The 18,771-nt window shown below is 44.2% G+C and overlaps 1 protein-coding gene across 1 annotated transcript in view; it reads left to right on the forward strand.

Annotated features, from left to right (window-relative positions):
• The window catches only part of LOC310788774 (E3 ubiquitin-protein ligase TRIM71-like), a gene marked incomplete at its 3' end in the record, with an annotated part of 62,248 nt that overhangs the window by 37,628 nt on the left and 5,849 nt on the right, over positions 1-18,771 (forward strand). The window contains exon 8 of the mRNA XM_083650349.1: positions 14,528-14,642. Within this exon, the coding sequence (XP_083506475.1) occupies positions 14,528-14,642 (115 nt within the window). The remainder of the gene's footprint in view (positions 1-14,527; positions 14,643-18,771) is intronic.

Below are 18,771 nucleotides of genomic sequence, written 5' to 3' on the forward strand. Positions count from 1 at the left end.
AAGGATGTCCCAGGCCTCTACAGTTGATGCCCGCGCTTTATGAGTTACAGCTAACGATCTTTCTATGAGGGCAATGTTCCTTAAATGATCCAACCATTATTTTGCTGATGGAGGGTCGGGGGTGAACCATGAGTGAATTATGGTCTTTTTGGCGGCAGTTAAGCCTGCGAAAATAATTTTCCTAAAGGCTAACGTGGTATTATCACTAAGAATAGAATCATCATTGAAAAGAAATAACATAGGTTGTTTAGGAATTGGGAATTTCAGAATATTCTCAAGGCTCTCCGCCACCTTGGACCAAAGGTTACAAACAGAAGGACATTCCCAGAAAACATGAAGATACAATATGTTCCAACCGTGTTCTGGTTACATTTAGTGCAGTTTGGGCTATCTGTAAGCTTCATCTTGAAGCGCCTGTATGGTGTAGCATAAAATTTATGAACAAATTTGTAATGAATGAGCTGATGTGCCGGGTTTTTTGATGAGATGAAGATGTTTGTCCAAATATTGTCCCAGTCAAGCGGAGGGTCCTGTCCCTCGAGGTCCCGATTCCAGGAGGTAATCACCCCCAGAGTTATGCAGTTTTTAGAGATTAAATCATTATAGATCTTGGACACCAGTCCAGTGGACGATGTTTGAGGGCTAATCCAGGTGTTCAATGGATGAGAGGGTAAAGGTGCATTCCACGGCACTCCATGGGCACGAATTGCTGATTTCAATTGCAAGTACAGGAACCAGGAAAATCCAGGAAGGGAATAAGTCTCTTTGAGTTTTTGGAATGAGAGTAGTCCATTCTCATCATACAGATCCTGAAGGCTGTGGATCCCCTTAGAGGCCCAGCTATCTTTGAAGTATGGACCAAAATTCTGAAGTACATTATAGTTGTACCAAATTGGGGAACGAACACAGAGTTTGACATTACAACCCATATATTTCTGTACATCAAACCAAGTTTGTAAAGAGCTACCTATAATTGGACCAAACATTCTGCTTGCTGATCTAGGTTTTACTCCACAGAGCAGTACATCCACCAATCTGTGTGGTTTTACCAGTTCCTGCTCTATCTAATTTTTTGACGGTGGGACGTGGATCAAACCCTTTTACGTCTCCTATAAAAATATGGGAGCCACCGAACGTGTACAACCCATTCCACCGACCCACTAAGTGGTGACAGTGCTCTCCAGACTAGGGATGTCGAAAATGATAATTTTTCTTGACCGACAACCGACACTCATTAGCCGACAACTGTCGGTTAACCGAGAAGATTAAAATGCGCTATTTTACTGTCTGTGCCCCATTAAACCTTAGGCCTACCAAATGCTTGATTTTTTTTCAGTAGAAAGCGTTTATTTTTACATCTACAAGCAGAAAAAAACACATTAACAAAACGAGAAGACAAGTTAAATCCTCCAGCCATCTAAACAAAAACATTCCTCGGATAGGCTATGATAGGAGCTGCACGCATTTGCAGAAGGGGGAAATACGGAGGGAAAAAACCCATACTCACGCTCACAATTCTTAAATGAATTATCTTACTGCATGTGTCGTAAATAGTCTAATAAAACCAGCAGAAACTAATTTTAAAAGCTCAGAACGAAACGTGTAGCTAATTGAACGAATTTCCACTTTGAATAGCACATCAAGACACCGCCCCAAGCCTTCACGCTGCAGGGCGCACTGACGAAGCGCTTATTGCTCTCTCCTTCTGACATTCTCACTAATTCAACAGTGGTTTACCTGCTTTTGAGATCTGCAAAAAAATAGTTTGCTTCTCTCTCCACGCTTCTCCCTCTCTCTCTTTATCTGCGACGAGGGCTGTAGGTGGCTATTATGCTCTCTGTGTGTCCGGCTGCACGACATGACGACGAGTGCAGCAAGTCCGCACGCTGACAGCTGTCAGCATTGCGGGACTCGGGAGGATGAACAAATGAGGCAGGCTGTCCAAACTTTTTACCGATCTAATATGAGATGCAGAGAAATAATTATATATTAATAGCCGATGTGTTTAGAAGAGCATTCTCACTCTTGCTGTAATCGTTGTGGGATTATTACACCTGAGAGACAGACAGACCCGGAGAGAACTCAATTTACGGTAAAAGTGTGGATTCCTCAGTGAATCGATGTGGAAGACGCAGCTTGTTTTGAAACGCGTCATTGAAAGTAACCTCATGGTCTCATGACAGTGGCTGGAACACAGAAGGAGCATGACTGACTGGCTCGCTGTAGTCTGCACAGGGCAGGGCGTCTCCTCCCGTCTGGTCAAAGCAGAGGGGGGGCGGGGGTGTGGCGCATGTGTGGAGCTGAGTTTATCACAGAGCACATCTCGCACGCGGGGGGAGAGGCGGACAGTGCACACTGCTTTTCCATTTGGAAAAGCCTTTCTCTAAATGAATGTTGTTCTGGCAGTGGCAGGAGCTTTTAATTCCTATATAATGCTGCTACAGTAACTACTTAGGCTAGTTAACATTGTTGCTTACCGCGAAGGAGGGAAAAAAACACCATATTGGCAACACGTTGTATGCCAATTTAATATGCAAATTAACCGTTTGACCGACATGCTTAACCGACCAATGACGTTGTCGGCGGTTAACCGGTTAACGGTTAACCGTTGACATCCCTACTCCAGACTAGAGAAAGCGAGCCAAAACTGCAGGGAAAAGCGTGAGGAAACCATTCTCATACTGTAGAATGGTTTGGCGAAAACGCTTTCGCGCTGGCGCACAACGGTGGTGCACAACGGTGGGGGGTTCCAAAAATAGACTGGGTGGAACACACTTTGAAACACGCAGCATAAAGCCCAGAATCGCAAAAGCTTCATCAAAGCTCTCAACCGAAACCCCAAGAAACGAGCGAGCCCCATCCAGGCTCGCCCGACGAGGGGCCGCCAGGCAGCAGACAGGCAGCAGAAACTCGCTTGTGACACACCCGCTGCAGAGCCAAGGAGGGAGGAGGAGAACGCCCACGGAGGGAGGAGTTTGAAGGAGAGGGGGGTGCGGGTGCTGTTATGGAGGAAAATACTGTTCAGAACAAATTGTTTAGATGTCTGATGTCTTTGATGCCAAAAATAAATGGTTAAAGTGACTGTTCTATCGAATTTCACAAAAAGGCATTTTTCTCACCTTTCATTTTCAGACGCTGAAACCATGCTGTATTCAACTGCTAATGCCTACATAACTACTAACTCTACAAACTAACTCTTTTAGACAGAGAAAGCACACATTCTATTAGTTCTTTTGAGATATTCTGTGTTCACAAAATCCTAACAGAAAAGAATCCTCGGCTCTTGAAAGATGAGCCAGAATCCTCAAAAAAAACATTGGCAGAAGCTACCTACAGTAAAAAAAAAAACTGTTGGCAGTGAATGTGTTAAGTTTAGACCATCTCTGAATATCAGATGAAATTTCCAGTTTGAGTTTGTCATAATTTATTCGTGATATATCAGAAAAGTTGGTTATCTTCAAACCTAAGTATGTAAAAGCAGTGTTATGCCACTCAATGTGTGGAATGACTGGTAATGCCAAGTGTTTTGCTGAGGTGTTCAGAGGAACCAGAAGAGACTTATCTCAGTTAATCTTATAACCAGAGAATTGACTGAACTGTGTAAAAACTTGTAGTATTTGAGGCAAAGAATGGGAGATATTGGTAAAGTAACACGTCGTCAGCATAAAGAGAAATTTTATGTTGTGTACCTTGTATACTGATAGGTGAAATGTGGGGATTTAGTCTAATTGCTTGAGCTAATGCTTCCAGTGATAGCGCAAAGAGCGAGCTGGATAGCGGGCAGCCTTGACGAGAACCACGTTGTAGGGGGAGTGTTTTAGACAGGATATTGCCTGTTTGCACAACTGCACAAGGGTTAGTATAAAGTGTTTTAATCATGGATATAAAATTTCTGCCAAATCCAAATTCCTCTAGAGCCACCCACAGATATTCCCAACTCACCCTATCAAAGGCTTTTTGCGCATCCAGGCTGAATACAGCTGCAGGATGGGCATCTGATTCAGATGCGTGTATGATGTGGAAAAGCCGTCTGATGTTGTCTGACGCAAGTCTCCCCTTTACGAACCCTGTTTGGTCATGGTGAATTAGCTTGCCCACATATGGCTCTATTCTTTCAACTAGAACTTTGGCAAATAGCTTCAGCTCTGTTGTAATAAGTGATATTGGTCTGTAATTGTCACATCTCAAAGGTGGTTTGCCTTTTTTAAGTAATACTGATATAAGTGACATATTTTGGTCACGATGAAATGACCCAGTGTGCAGAGCATAGTTGATGGAATCTAAGAGGAGTGGTCCAACAACATCCCACAATTCTAGGTACAGCTCCGGAGGTAGACCATCGAGGCCTGGTGATTTTGCCTTTTGCATCGAATTCAAAGCCTTTTTAACACATTCACTGCCAGCCATTTCTTTTTTACTGTAGGTAGCTTCTGCCAAGCCGTTTTTTGAGGATTCTGGCTCATTTTACAAGAGCCGAGGATAATTTTCTGCTTGGACTTTGTGAACACGAAGTTCACAAAAGTACTAATAGAATGTGTGCTTTCTCTGTCTAAAAGAGTTAGTTTGTAGAGTTAGTAGTTATGTAGATATTAGCCGTTGAGTACAGCATGGTTTGAGCGTCTGAGACAGGAAGCTGAGATAATCGCAGTTTTGTGAAATTCAATCAAACAGGCAGAACAGTCACTTTAACCATTTATTTTTGGCATCAGTGAGAGATCAGACATCTGAACAATATAGTTCTGAACACCCTCTCCTTTAAACTCCTCCCTCCGTGGGCGTGTCTGGTGGCGTTTGTCACAAGCCAGTTTCTCCTGCCTGTCTGAGCAGTGAGCAGCCTCCCTCTCTGGCGGCCCCTCGTCGGCGAGTGTGGCGAGTGTGGACTGTGGATGGGACTCAATCGTTTCTTGGATTTTCGGTTGAGAGCTTTGATGAAGCTTTGTGCGATTCTAGGCTTTATGCTGCCCACCCAGTCTATTTTTGGAACCCCCCACCGTTGTGCGCCGGTGTGCAGCAGCGTGAAAGCGTTTTCGCCTACAGTATGAGAATGAGGCTCGTTCGTTTCTGGGTTTTCGGAATGCGTGCGATTCTGGCCTTTCTGCGGGTGTTTCAAAGTGTGTTTCACCCATAATCTATTATGCAAATTTGCAATCCCCCACGCCAGCACCGCTCTCCGCTCTCGGTGTGCTGCTGCTGGCGCAGCCGCTCTCGGGCGAGTCTGGTGACTGATGACTGTAAAATCGCCAAGCCATTTCCTTGAGAATGGCTTGCTCCCGCGGCTGTTTTTGGTTGGCTTTCTCTCTGTCGGGAGAGCACTGTCGCCACTTAGCTGGTCGGTAAAATAGATTATACACATTCTCTTCCTCCAATATTGGTATAGGAGACGTAAAAGGGGTTGATCGATGTCCCACCGTCAAAAAAAAAAAAAAAAAAATTTAAGCCGAGATATCTCGTCTTTGGCACTCAACGGTTGGATTCTGTAAGCCGAGATATCTCGTCATTGGCACTCAACGTGTTAAATTCAGATAGAGTGAGTGGTGCATCAAGGCAATCTGCATCCTCAGCAGTCAATGAAGGTAAATTGAGCTCTGACAGATATAATTTAAGGGTAGTCAAATCAGGGGCAGGTTCAGCTGTGTAGAGATGAGCGTAGAACAACCTAAAAGTGTCATTTATTTCACCTGGATCATAGGTAATTGGGCCTGATGAAGTTTGGATTGCATTAATGGTGGAAAATGATTCATTTTGTCTTAGCTTAGCAGCTAGAAGCTTACTTGCCCTCTCGCTCTGATCGTAATATGTAACTCTAGTGCGGTGAATTATGAATTCAGCTTTAGTCTTGAGTAAATTATTTCATTCAAATTTAAGTGCTGAGAGAGTTGCATGAGTCTGATCAGAAAACTGATGCTTCTGATCAGATTCTAGCGTCTGTATTTCACTTTCCAATTGTGTGACTCTACGTTTTCTGGATGCCTTTAAATGAGAAGCAAATGAAGACGATTCTCCCCTTATAAAGCATTTAGTCGTTTCCCAAAGTATTTGGGGTGAGGATGCTGTCTCTGAATTAATTTCTAAAAATACTTTAAGATTATCTTTCAGTTGCTTCAAAAAATTCAAATTTTGGAGTAATGTTGTATTAAAGGCACTATGTGTAAGATTCTGCACTATTAAATATCACCAAACCATTACCTTGTATATAATGAGGACTTACAGTGATTCTTTTCTGTGTTTACAACTAAGCCACGCCCCCTCCCTGTGTTGTGATGGCCCTCTCTGTTCTTCCCCTAACATCCCGAACCTGTTTACCGTACATAGAAACCCCTCCCCCGAGAGGCCGACCTAGTGAGCCCCTCCCAGCCCACAGCCCAAAACAGAATTTTGTAGACAAAGATGGCGGATCCCTGATGCGGGCATTCCAGACCATAGATATCTATGTTCCAGACATTCCATTCCCTGATCCAGCTTATGTCTGCGGTTTCATACTTTAGCCAAATCGCCGCCGAAAAGAAATATCTCAGACCAGAGTCAACCTTGCCGGTCTGGCTTTCACTAGATGGAGAGCCCTACGAGCAGCTATATCTGGCCTGCAAAGTGACTCGGAGCTGGCGTGTTCTCCTGTATACACACGGTAAGTAACGTTATAGCGTTTGCATGTCCCATTTCAGTAACGTTACGCACGATAGCGAAATGTACAAGTTGTTATCGATATTGTGAATTTGTTCTGGGAATGTTGTAATCACTTGGCTAACTGTTGCTTTTCACGGCTATTCAAATGACTTTACGCTGCTAGTGTAGCCTGTTGCAGGATTTGATTAGCTTGTCGTTCGTGTATAACTTATACACAGACATTCTGGTGACAAGTTGACATGCATGACATAACGTTACTTCCCATTACAAATTTCGCATGCATTTCCTGTTATAATTACGTCCAGTTGCTGTGACTATGACGCAGAACGGTATAGTAATGTGTAAACACTAAAGGCCATGGAGAAAAGCTAGCTTCCCTAATGTTAGCAGTTTGTTTTTCTATTCTGTCTCACTAAGCAACGTTACATTAGAAAATAGCTGTAACACCGTCCAAACAAATCAAGGTTTGGTAAAAGTATCTAATTCATGACAATGTGGAGGAACCCTGCCTTGATATCTACCAGCTACAAAATAGATGATTCAAATTAATACTAAACACATTTCCATTTGTCTGATTTTCAAGGTGCCAGTCATCCAGAAGAGCTGACAAGAGAGAAAACAAGTGGACTCACGATTATGATATTTGAGATGGAGAAATTGTGCTTTTATAGCAAACCTGTATAATACATGTTCTATCATCTTTGATGTTTAGATGTTTGCTGTCTGCAATCTTCTGTACACCAATAAAGTTGATATGACTTCATCCATGTCTCTTGGCCACTATTCTCCATTGTAACATTAGATTTACCTAAAGCGGAGTGTGTCTAGCTACAGTAGCCTACCAGTATTTGTGTTTCTGTGTATATATAGCCTACTTTATATAATATACAGTGTATGTGATGTTTCTCAGTACATTGATTTCACAACTTCGTTTATCAGAAAAAATACTTTATTTGCAAAACTAAAATATGGGCTACACCAGAATGACGTGACCAGTTCCATCAGCTATGCGGTTCTTCAGGATGTCGACAAGATCTGCTATCGTCCTACAGCCGACCTTCCTCTCTGCGACCCTGCCTCCTCTTTGTCCCACTGGTGCTAGCCTGGGCTTCAGGCATACAGCTTGGTTTGCCTGCCTATAAAAAACAGCAGTGATTCAAGCGTTTGAAATTAGTTTGAACAACTCTAACAATGAGAAAATACTAGCGTTGCACTATGAATACATTTTGGCCATGTCTTGGTATTAGCAGACGAACAAAAACACAGGTTAAGCTACTCACTGTTGACAGACAGCTGTGGTTAGCTAGTGATGTCCCCAACATTGAATTGAAATCATCCTAATTTAGCTATGTCAACCTGGTTTTGCCTAACCGTACTTAGCAATAGGGCAGGCTATGCAAAAGGTTAGGTTACAATGTAACCTTTTCAAAATCCATGTAACCGTTACATGGATTTTGATCGGTTAGCAGATTATACAAATAAGTCTTACCAAGCGGACTATTGTCAATATCCTAAAGGTTTATGACTATCATGTGAAATTTGTCATTACTCAAGCCAAATACATAGCCGAGATGCATTCGTGCTTGTTTTATGTACTTACGTCTGCAGTAGGTAGGCTAGGCACAAAATAGTTGTTTATATCTCCGTTGCTTGGGAGGGAGGGAGGGAGGCGGGGGAACCAGGAAGTGCTCTGCGCTGGTGGGTGGGATCGAGATTGTTTGGGTAAACAAGTTTTGTTATGGTTTGAAATGGCGACATCTAGTGGACAAAAAAATCACACATAGTGCCTTTAAAGCGCCATCTATGTGCATGTTTTTGGCTGCCCTGCATGATCAGAAAGTTATATATCACTGGGGCGTGGTCTGATATTATAATAGGGAGTATATCAGTAGAGTTAATGCACTGGTTCAAATGAGGAGACACAAATATACAGTCAATTCTCGAGTATGTCTTATGTCTAGCAGAGAAGAAAGTGTAATTCTTAGTCGTTGGGTTACGTGAGCGCCACGGATCAATAACATTCAAATCAGAAATAAATGCGTTAATCCCACAGGGTGTTTCTTGAGTTGGACGTATGTTCATTGTTTTATCTAGGTTTGTATCACAAACCTGATTGAAATCACCCCCGACTATAAATTGATATTCAGGCATGTCTAAAAGAGTGTTGGAAACCATGCTAAGAAAGTTTGGGTCATGGACGTTGGGGCCATAAATTGAAGCAAGACATATCTTCGTATTGTTGATTGTAATACAAACATATGTCATTCTTCCCTCATCGTCTTTACCAAAATTATCAATATTCACACCTAAATTCCTCCTGAATAGAATAGCGACTCCTTTTGACCTATTTGCAGCAGAGGAGTAAGCAACACACTTGTAGAATTTGTTCTGGAATCTGTTAATGTCATTTATTTTCAGGTGTGTTTCTTGGATCAAGGCAATCGAAACCTCTTTTCGTTTGTGGAATTCTAAGCATTTAGTGCGTTTAACGGGTGAGTTTAGGCCCCTGACATTCCATGACATTACATTGAGTGGGCTATTCATAACTAGGTGCGTGCCATTGTGTGGTCTTAAGGATACAATATTGAAGTCTACACAAAAATATACCTTTCAAACATGAAACAAAAAATATGATACATAAAAGGCAAGGCTTTGGGGATACACACATAAAAACAAAACATTCCATCCGCAAGAGATTAGGTGTGTGCTCTTAGGCTGGGAAAATAAAAAATAAAAATCTACTAGCTACCAGTGGCTTTCAACAGTGACTCACGTCCCTAGTCCGAGCCCATATAGGGATCAGAAACATTGCTAGTTCAAATTTTCTAAAACAAAGTAAGTCTCTAACCATGTTGATTTCTAGGCCAGATATTTGGTGTGACTTATGTCATTGATACAAAAAGAAAAAAAAGGAGAGAGAAAAAAAAAAAGTCACTAGTACTTTAATTCAAAACAAAATAGGCCTGTTGTGCACGATTGTGAGTTATTTTTTTCTTTCTTTTTTCTCAATATATACATACATGTATACACATACACACACATGTATACACATATACTGTATGCACCTACACGCATACAAACATACACATAGCATACCGCGACAACAACAACACTCTACTCTCTAGTCTCTATGCAATTATAGTTTAATGTGAGATGGCCTTTGCTTCATCATGCACGTTTCTGGCATGGGGTTGCTGCGCTTACCATCCCGAAACGCTTCACTATCCGGATCAGATGTTTGCCTTGAAAATGTCCTGAGTGTCTATTGTGATGTCATCGTCAGCTGGTGTGTTAGGGGGAAGCCGTCGCATCATTAGGGTCTCCCTCAGTGGATGTGTGGGGAACGCTGGCAGTGGCACTGTGGGATGTCGAGTATGAAGGCTGGTCGAGTGTAGACATCAACTCCTCCGCATCAGCTACGTTTTCGAAGAAATATAGCTTCTCCTTATACTTGACTTTCAGGGTTGCTGGATATCTCAGAAACGGGCGTAGCCCTTTGTTGGCAAACTGCTTCCTCACTGTGTCAAAAGCTCTTCTCTTCTGCGCGGTGTCGTTGCTGTAGTCTGGGAAGAAGAGTAGCCTAGATGTCACCGTCTGACCCTCATTTGATGACTTGTGTGTGGGCACCGCCAAGCGGGCCCTGACTCCATTGAGGATCTTTTCTCTGCCCTGATACCGAAGTAATTGGAAAATGAACGTGCGGGTGCGGTTGGTGTTTCCCCGGGAGGTGTAGATGCGATGAGCCCGCTGAATTTCAATGTTTTCTCCTACAAGTGATGGGATCCACACTGGTAGATTTATTTGCAGAAACTGAATGGGGTTTTCACCCTCTGCTGATTCAGCCAGACCAACTACCGGTAGTCGGACGTTGCATCTCCGTGATCTATCTTCCATCTCAGCGAGTTTTAGACGAAGATCCAGCACGTCTTTCTGAAGACCACCCACATCGTGTTTGACCGCTCTCATGGAAGCCGATGTAGTATCAAGTCTCCCTTGCAGCGTTTTGCTAACTTCGGCTTGGTGAATGATATCCTGGCCGAGTTTGGCGACCGCTGCGTTTGAGGATTCAATCATAGTTTTTAAGACTCGAATTTCATCGGTGACTGCTTCTTTCACGGCCAGCTTAATTTTGTTTGTCATGCGGTCCTCTTGTTCCTGCAACGCCAACAATATGGCTGCATTTGTTGGTTCCTCAATCTTGCCTTTTCCGTCTTTCCCCTGCTTTCTCGCCGGCATTCTTGAACACCAGAAGCACTGATTACACTTAGATGCAGATTTGAACTAGGTTAGTCTCTGAATTGAAGGATATTCTGAAGATATTCAGACTTTTGAGACGGAGCTCAGAACTACGCGTGCATCACGCTTGGGCAGCCACCGGAAGTGAAAATGTGATTCCCATATAGGAATCACATTTTAAACATTGTTGAAAAGGTCCCTACCCGTCAAAATCAGACTGGGTCTCTGCAAGTGTTCACTCTGGCTCTCTGGCTGGTCTCAGCTGGCTGGTCTCAGGTCCCTGGTTGGTCGGAGATAGCATCCGCACGCCGGGGGACACGAAGACCCCAATTGATGATTTCTCCTGTCTTTTATAATAACTTTTTCCGCCAAATCATGCAGTTCTTACAACACTGTTACGCCATACCTGCAAACTCTCCAACCACCACTTCCTCATTTCCCACATCTGCAACCCCAAACTGGACCGAACCGGCGCCTAGGACATGCCCGCTGCTTAACCCTTGTGCCAGGTCGTCTCAGTCAGGCCTTGTCCCCTGATTCACCTTACTCCATTTGTGACTTGCCCCGCCCGGGGCGAAAGACCTTACGACACCCGTGACTTTCCATGGAAACATGTCCACACATCTTCAGTCATCCACTGTATTTCCCAATCATGCATCTGTTCTACTTCCTCTTCTACCCCTCTTATATCATCAAATCATTTATCTCTTTTTCCTCTAAACACACTTAATTTAACTCCCTACACCAGGGATACTCAACTAGCTTTGCCCGGAGGCCACTTTCGTGAAATGATAGAAGGCCAGGGGCCAGTTAATAAACAATCAATATACATTTTTCTGTAGCAGATTGTAGGTGTCAGACGGAGTTTAAGTCTGACAATATTGTGCACACCGGATAGGTACTTAGGTTAAGTACATACATAAGTGCCTGGGTAGCGAGCAGACGGCGGTATTTGACAATTTAGCAGCTAAATCATAGATTATTGAAAGATATTCCATATTCCAGACTGAAATGCTATAACAGAAGTGTGAGTATTGGCCAGAATTACATGAACATTTGGACACTTATTCAGCGGTTATCTTGCATGTTGTGTTCAGGTGCACTGTTAAAAAAAAAAAAAATTGTAATTCCATCGCGGGCCACACAGGGGCCGCCAGTTGAGTATCACTGCCCTACACCCTTAATATAAATGTGTGTGCGTGCCCATACTCCACTCCTTACTCTAACACCCACCACAGATACAATTGATTACTGATTATCGATCATTGACACCTCACATGCACAGATACATGCACGTGAACGTTACATCCTCCACCTGAGTGTTCCTCTCTGGTTCTGCTGCATCCCATGTGCCGGATGCCTGCACATTGCCACACACAGCATGGTTACCCCACAGGCCCTGTGTGTGTGAAACTCAATGTTTTAATTCTACTGTACTTGTACTGTACCTGTAGTTTCATACGTATCCACCAGACACCTTTAGAACACATCGATTACCACTTGTAATCTATTAAACACATAAACAAAACCTGATCATAAACCTTATAATTACTGAATTATAACATCATAATGCAATAACCTCTAACTTCTCCATTTCTTCCTGCCCCTCATGTCATTTGGCTGCTGCATCTCTGAGCAGCATCAAGCCATGGTGTCCCAGATGACATCACTCCTCCGCTGAATGTGCCCGTTGGCTTGTAGGATATGTGACCCTAAATCACTGGGGTTTGAGGGGATGTGGGCAAATCCGTACTCATTTTGACAATGTTGTGCTTCGGGTACTCACTATGAGATGAAATATTAATCCATATACGTGAAACGTTTTTTTCGGAGTAAATCCCCACACCGAGTTACTTCCTTGTTTGAGAGCGCTTCCGCTGTACACAGCGCATGCGTGGCGGCCATGTTTAGAAAGTAATTCCGGCTATGTATTTACCTTAAAAAAAGATAATTTCTCTGCATTTGGATTAATATTTCATCTCGTGGTGAGTACCCGAAGCACAACATGTATTCTGGCGCTATTAGATCTGTGTTTTTGGTTATTTAGAACGGGTGTAACATTGGCCTCCATTCTAAGGCGATACTTACTAACTTCACGACTGTAGCTCACTGCAGACTGCTCGGACAGTGACGGTAAAGGCATGGTGTGCCTTGGTTATGTGGGGGGATATGAGCCCTTTCTCTATACGGTCTCTAATAAATATATTTGGCTGCTTATTATTATGGTCTTTTTCTTTTTCTTACTCTGAGTGCTTTGTACTTTATTTATCTAGTCTAAACACATTGTACTTTTTAATGTTCAACAAGGTGTGGTTCAAGGTAAGGTTCCAAGGTGTGCAGATTGAAACTGTTAATACATACAAATACCTTGGCATCTGGCTGGATACCAAACTGTCCTTCCAGGCCCATGTAGAACACCTCACCAAGAAACTGAGGATACAAATTTGTTTTTTTATACAGGAATAAGTCCTGTTTTTCATTTTGTACCAGGAAGTCCATTGTACAATCACTAATTATGTCTGTTTTTGATTATGGTGATATTGTTTATATGCATGCAGCACCTACCATCCTGAAACCGCTTGATGCGGTGTAGCACAGTGCCCTGCATTTTATAACAGGTGATAGATTTCTTACGCATCGTTGTATTTTATTTGAAAAGGTGGGCTGGTCCTCTTTGACGGCTCGAAGGGAGCAACATTGTCTTTTATTTATTTATAAAGCCTTGATTGGGAAGCTTCCTGACTACCTGTCCTCGCTCATCAGTCTGAGTGACAATTGTTATCGAACACGTTCTCAATCACACATCAGACTGTTTGTACCACGTGTGAGGACTGAATTAGGAAGGACTGCCTTCTCCTCTTATGCCCCGGATAAATGGAACTCGCTCCAGAACACTTTAAAACTGGACCAATTAGTCCCCTTAGAGCAGGGGTGTCAAACATGCGGTCCGGGGGCCAGATCCGGCCCCCCAAAGGGTCCAATGCGGCCCAAAGGATGACTTTGCAAAGTGTGAAAATTGTCATCTCTCGTCTGGACTACTGCAATGTTCTTCTGGCTGGGCTACCTGCTGCAACCATCCGACCGCTTCAGCTCATTCAGAACGCTGCAGCCAGTCTGGTATTCAACCAACCCAAATTCTGCTTCCCATCTCGGCACGCGTTAAATTCAAAACACACCAGACAGCCCCCCTGTACTTACAATCTATGGTCAGGCTCCAAACCTCTCACCGCTCCCTCCACTCCTCCACCAGCGCAGGACGCCTCGCCCCTCCTCCACTACGGGGGCTCAAAAGTCGCTCATCCCGTTCACGACTCTTCTCGTCCCTGGCACCTCAATGGTGGAACGAGCTTCCACCTTCGGTCAGGACGGCCGAATCACTGCCGATTTTTCGGAAAAGACTAAAGACTCACCTTTTCAGGCTCCATCTGGGCCCTTCTTGAACTAACTTCTTTCTCTCTAAAAAACAACAACAACAACAACAACTTCTAAACTAACGTAAACTTGTACCACTATTCCTTCAGAAGTTGTAGTTGTCATAGACTGTGTTGCATAGTTGATTGCTCTATTGCTGACAAAAATGTGTTATTGTAAGTCGCTTTGGATAAAAGCGTCTGCCAAATGACATAATGTAATGTAATGTAATGACCTTGTGTCCGGCTGGCTGCAGGCTAAAGGACATCACCCATCAGAAGTCCATGCTGGTGGCCACTCTGAGACACATGCTCAGTGTCTTCATTGCGTGCTTCAGACGACGAATGTTGGAACTCTGCCAAGCCATCGAGGTAATCTACAGTCACACATCTACAGTCATGTATACCTACAGTCACATAACATTTATATAGTCACATCTATCTATCTATACATTTATATAGTCACATCTATCTATCTATACATTTATATAGTCACATCTATCTATCTATACATTTATATAGTCACATCTATCTATCTATACATTTGGCAACGTGGGCTCTGTTTGTTTGTTTCAACAATTCTGCCAGGCCACAGCTATGCTGTTTTACGTGTGTGTGTGTGTCAGAAAGGTCACTGACATGCAGTGTTGCTGTAGGCAGAGGGTGAAAGTTGGTTTTAACCTATGTGTGCTAATAACTAATAACTATTTGTATAAGGTGTCGCCATGTCTGTCTGTGTGTGTCAGAATGCATTGACCTTCTCAATGCCACGACAGATAAACTGTCTGTAGTGTCTGTCCATGAGTGCATATAATGTAATAACTCATATCAATAATTATGTGTGTGTGTGTGTGTGTGTAATTTATAGCTTATAGAATATAAAATGTAATGAATGGAACTTCAATTTTCCATATCACTAACGTTATCCTGGAATGCGATTTTAACGAGCTGGTTACATTTCTTCGCATTCTTAGACATTACCGTTTGCTTTATTTTGTATGTTACATACAATTGGACAAGTTAGTAGTTAGTTTATGGGCTAGAAATTCTGCCAGGTTACAGACACTAGGCACCATTTTCTCCTTCATTTGGAGGAGAAAATTCTCCTGAAATAAAGATTGATTGACAGCTGCCATATCATGATATGATTGGTTCAAATGGGGTAGACATTTGATAGTACTATGTGATGTCAGCAAACTGTAGATTACTGTTATGAATGAAATCTTGAAAAATTAACTTTTGATGTGAAAATGTGTGAAAAACTAAAGAAATTAGATTTTTGTTCACTTTTTTGCATACATTAACACTTTGAGTGCCACGGCCCTTGGGCAAAAGGTGCTGTACTGTGCCACATAGGCCGCAATGCATTTTAAAACAGTCATATAATTTCTTTAATAATTACTATGTAAACACTGAACACGCACAAATAACGATGAGACTCTCTTCTATCACCTGCAAAAAAAAGTTTATTGATCCCATTTTCCGTTCTTTAGTTATGAGCGAAGAAGATAGCGGAGAAGATAGCTTGATTAGACCAAAAACAGCCATTTTTTTCTAGAAACCTGAGATATTCAGCCTTTTGTGAAAGGAAGCATTTCAAGCACATCATTGACTCATTGCTAATATTTTCTGATGTAATGACACCTCAAAAATAATTTCCTTCAATAAAAGAGTGAAAACAAAGGAATTTTGTTTGGCCAAATAATACTTTTTAGCTGCAACCAGCAGCGCTGGCCCCTGCGTGCGCAGACCCTACACCTTCATGCTGGTCTTGATTTACTGCTGGTGGGCATCAGATAGCCTATTCTAGCTTGTTTGCTCTCTGTGCATCGAGCCTGCTGCAGTGCCTGGGTCTGTTGTATGCTGTAGTGTCCTGCGTGCCCCTCCTCCTCCCCCCCCCCCCCCCCCCCCCCCCCCCCCGTTGTGGGAGGAGTGTCTCTCTGCTCTGCTCGGCTCTGCTGTGAGTGCGTTTGCTCTGCGTGTGCTCAGCACTGAAAAGTCCGCTAAATCCAGCTTTTTTACAGCCGCGTTCCAGTTGAGAATAATAATAACTCCACGGCTGATCATGCGAATGGGCTGTGCAGCGGACACGGAGGTGCTCAATTGTGACAGCAGATTGGCTGCTGCAGGGGCACAGCTAACGTTATGCTTCAATGAAGCAGCTGCATACGGACGGATGCGATGCGATTTCCTTTTCCCCAACGACTTCTTCTGTGTGTTTTACTCCACTTTCTCTCATCTGGAGTGCGCTGTCGCCACCTAAGGGTTCTGTAAAATAGGTTAGACACATTCAATAGCTCTCATATTGTAAGAGGCGATGTAAGAAGCATAGATCGACACCCCCCCATCAAAAAAACAATTTCGAGTTATTGACGCCATTTGGCGTCGCTGGCAGCCTACGGTAAATTTCTAATGACGCCATATGGCGTCGCTGGCACTCAATGTGTTAATAAATAGGTGCACTGAATACCCAGGTATTTTAACAAAAATAAAACATTTTGGGTTCAGCTCGAGTTTAAACTGAACATACTGTATGTAAGTTGTGAGCAGTGACGTTGTGAGCAGTGACGTTGTGAGCAGTGGCGTTGTGAGCAGTGGCGTTGTGAGCAGTGGTGTTGTGAGCAGTGGTGTTGTGAGCAGTGACGTTGTGAGCAGTGGCGTTGTGAGCAGTGATGTTGTGAGCAGTGATGTTGTGAGACGTTGTGAGCAGTGGCGTTGTGAGCAGTGATGTTGTGAGACGTTGTGAGCAGTGGCGTTGTGAGCAGTGGCGTTGTGAGCAGTGGCGTTGTGAGCAGTGGTGTTGTGAGACGTTGTGAGCAGTGGCGTTGTGAGCAGTGGTGTTGTGAGACGTTGTGAGCAGTGGCGTTGTGAGCAGTGGCGTTGTGAGCAGTGGCGTTGTGAGCAGTGGCGTTGTGAGCAGTGACGTTGTGAGCAGTGGCGTTGTGAGACGTTGTGAGCAGTGGCGTTGTGAGCAGTGGCGTTGTGAGCAGTGGTGTTGTGAGACGTTGTGAGCAGTGGCGTTGTGAGCAGTGGCGTTGTGAGCAGTGGTGTTGTGAGCAGTGACGTTGTGAGCAGTGGCGTTGTGAGCAGTGACGTTGTGAGCAGTGGTGTTGTGAGACGTTGTGAGCAGTGGCGTTGTGAGCAGTGGCGTTGTGAGCAGTGGTGTTGTGAGACGTTGTGAGCAGTGGCGTTGTGAGCAGTGGCGTTGTGAGCAGTGGTGTTGTGAGCAGTGACGTTGTCAGCAGTGGCGTTGTGAGCAGTGACGTTGTGAGCAGTGGTGTTGTGAGACGTTGTGAGCAGTGACGTTGTGAGCAGTGGCGTTGTGAGCAGTGACGTTGTGAGCAGTGGTGTTGTGAGACGTTGTGAGCAGTGGCGTTGTGAGCAGTGGTGTTGTGAGACGTTGTGAGCAGTGGCGTTGTGAGCAGTGGCGTTGTGAGCAGTGGCGTTGTGAGCAGTGGTGTTGTGAGACGTTGTGAGCAGTGGCGTTGTGAGCAGTGGCGTTGTGAGCAGTGGTGTTGTGAGCAGTGACGTTGTGAGACGTTGTGAGCAGTGGTGTTGTGAGCAGTGGCGTTGTGAGCAGTGACGTTGTGAGCAGTGGTGTTGTGAGACGTTGTGAGCAGTGGCGTTGTGAGCAGTGGTGTTGTGAGACGTTGTGAGCAGTGGCGTTGTGAGCAGTGGTGTTGTGAGCAGTGGCGTTGTGAGCAGTGGCGTTGTGAGCAGTGGCGTTGTGAGCAGTGGCGTTGTGAGACGTTGTGAGCAGTGGTGTTGTGAGCAGTGATGTTGTGAGCAGTGGCGTTGTGAGCAGTGGTGTTGTGAGCAGTGGTGTTGTGAGCAGTGGTGTTGTGAGCAGTGACGTTGTGAGCAGTGACGTTGTGAGCAGTGACGTTGTGAGACGTTGTGAGCAGTGGTGTTGTGAGCAGTGACGTTGTGAGCAGTGGTGTTGTGAGCAGTGGTGTTGTGAGCAGTGGTGTTGTGAGCAGTGACGTTGTGAGCAGTGACGTTGTGAGACGTTGTGAGCAGTGGCGTTGTGAGCAGTGGCGTTGTGAGCAGTGGCGTTGTGAGCAGTGGTGTTGTGAGCAGTGGTGTTGTGAGACGTTGTGAGCAGTGGCGTTGTGAGCAGTGGTGTTGTGAGACGTTGTGAGACGTGAGCAGTGACGTTGTGAGCAGTGACGTTGTGAGACGTTGTGAGCAGTGACGTTGTGAGCAGTGACGTTGTGAGCAGTGACGTTGTGAGACGTTGTGAGCAGTGGCATTGTGAGCAGTGACGTTGTGAGCAGTGCCGTTGTCGTGAGCAGTGACGTTGTGAGCAGTGACGTTGTGAGCAGTGACGTTGGCTTGACTTCTAGTAACTCAAACATGTCAGTCAGTGTTGCAGTTTTGAGAGTGTTTTTACACCACTGCACTTTTAGTTAACTAGGCAGCTCGGCCGGAGTGTGGCCTCACCCGTAGCTCGGCTGCTGCATGGCCTCACCTGCCCTATTGGCGTGTGTGTTACTCACTA

Source organism: Poromitra crassiceps, assembly GCF_964638095.1.
Source record: "Poromitra crassiceps genome assembly, chromosome: 1".
In the NCBI taxonomy this organism is placed as follows: domain Eukaryota; kingdom Metazoa; phylum Chordata; class Actinopteri; order Beryciformes; family Melamphaidae; genus Poromitra; species Poromitra crassiceps.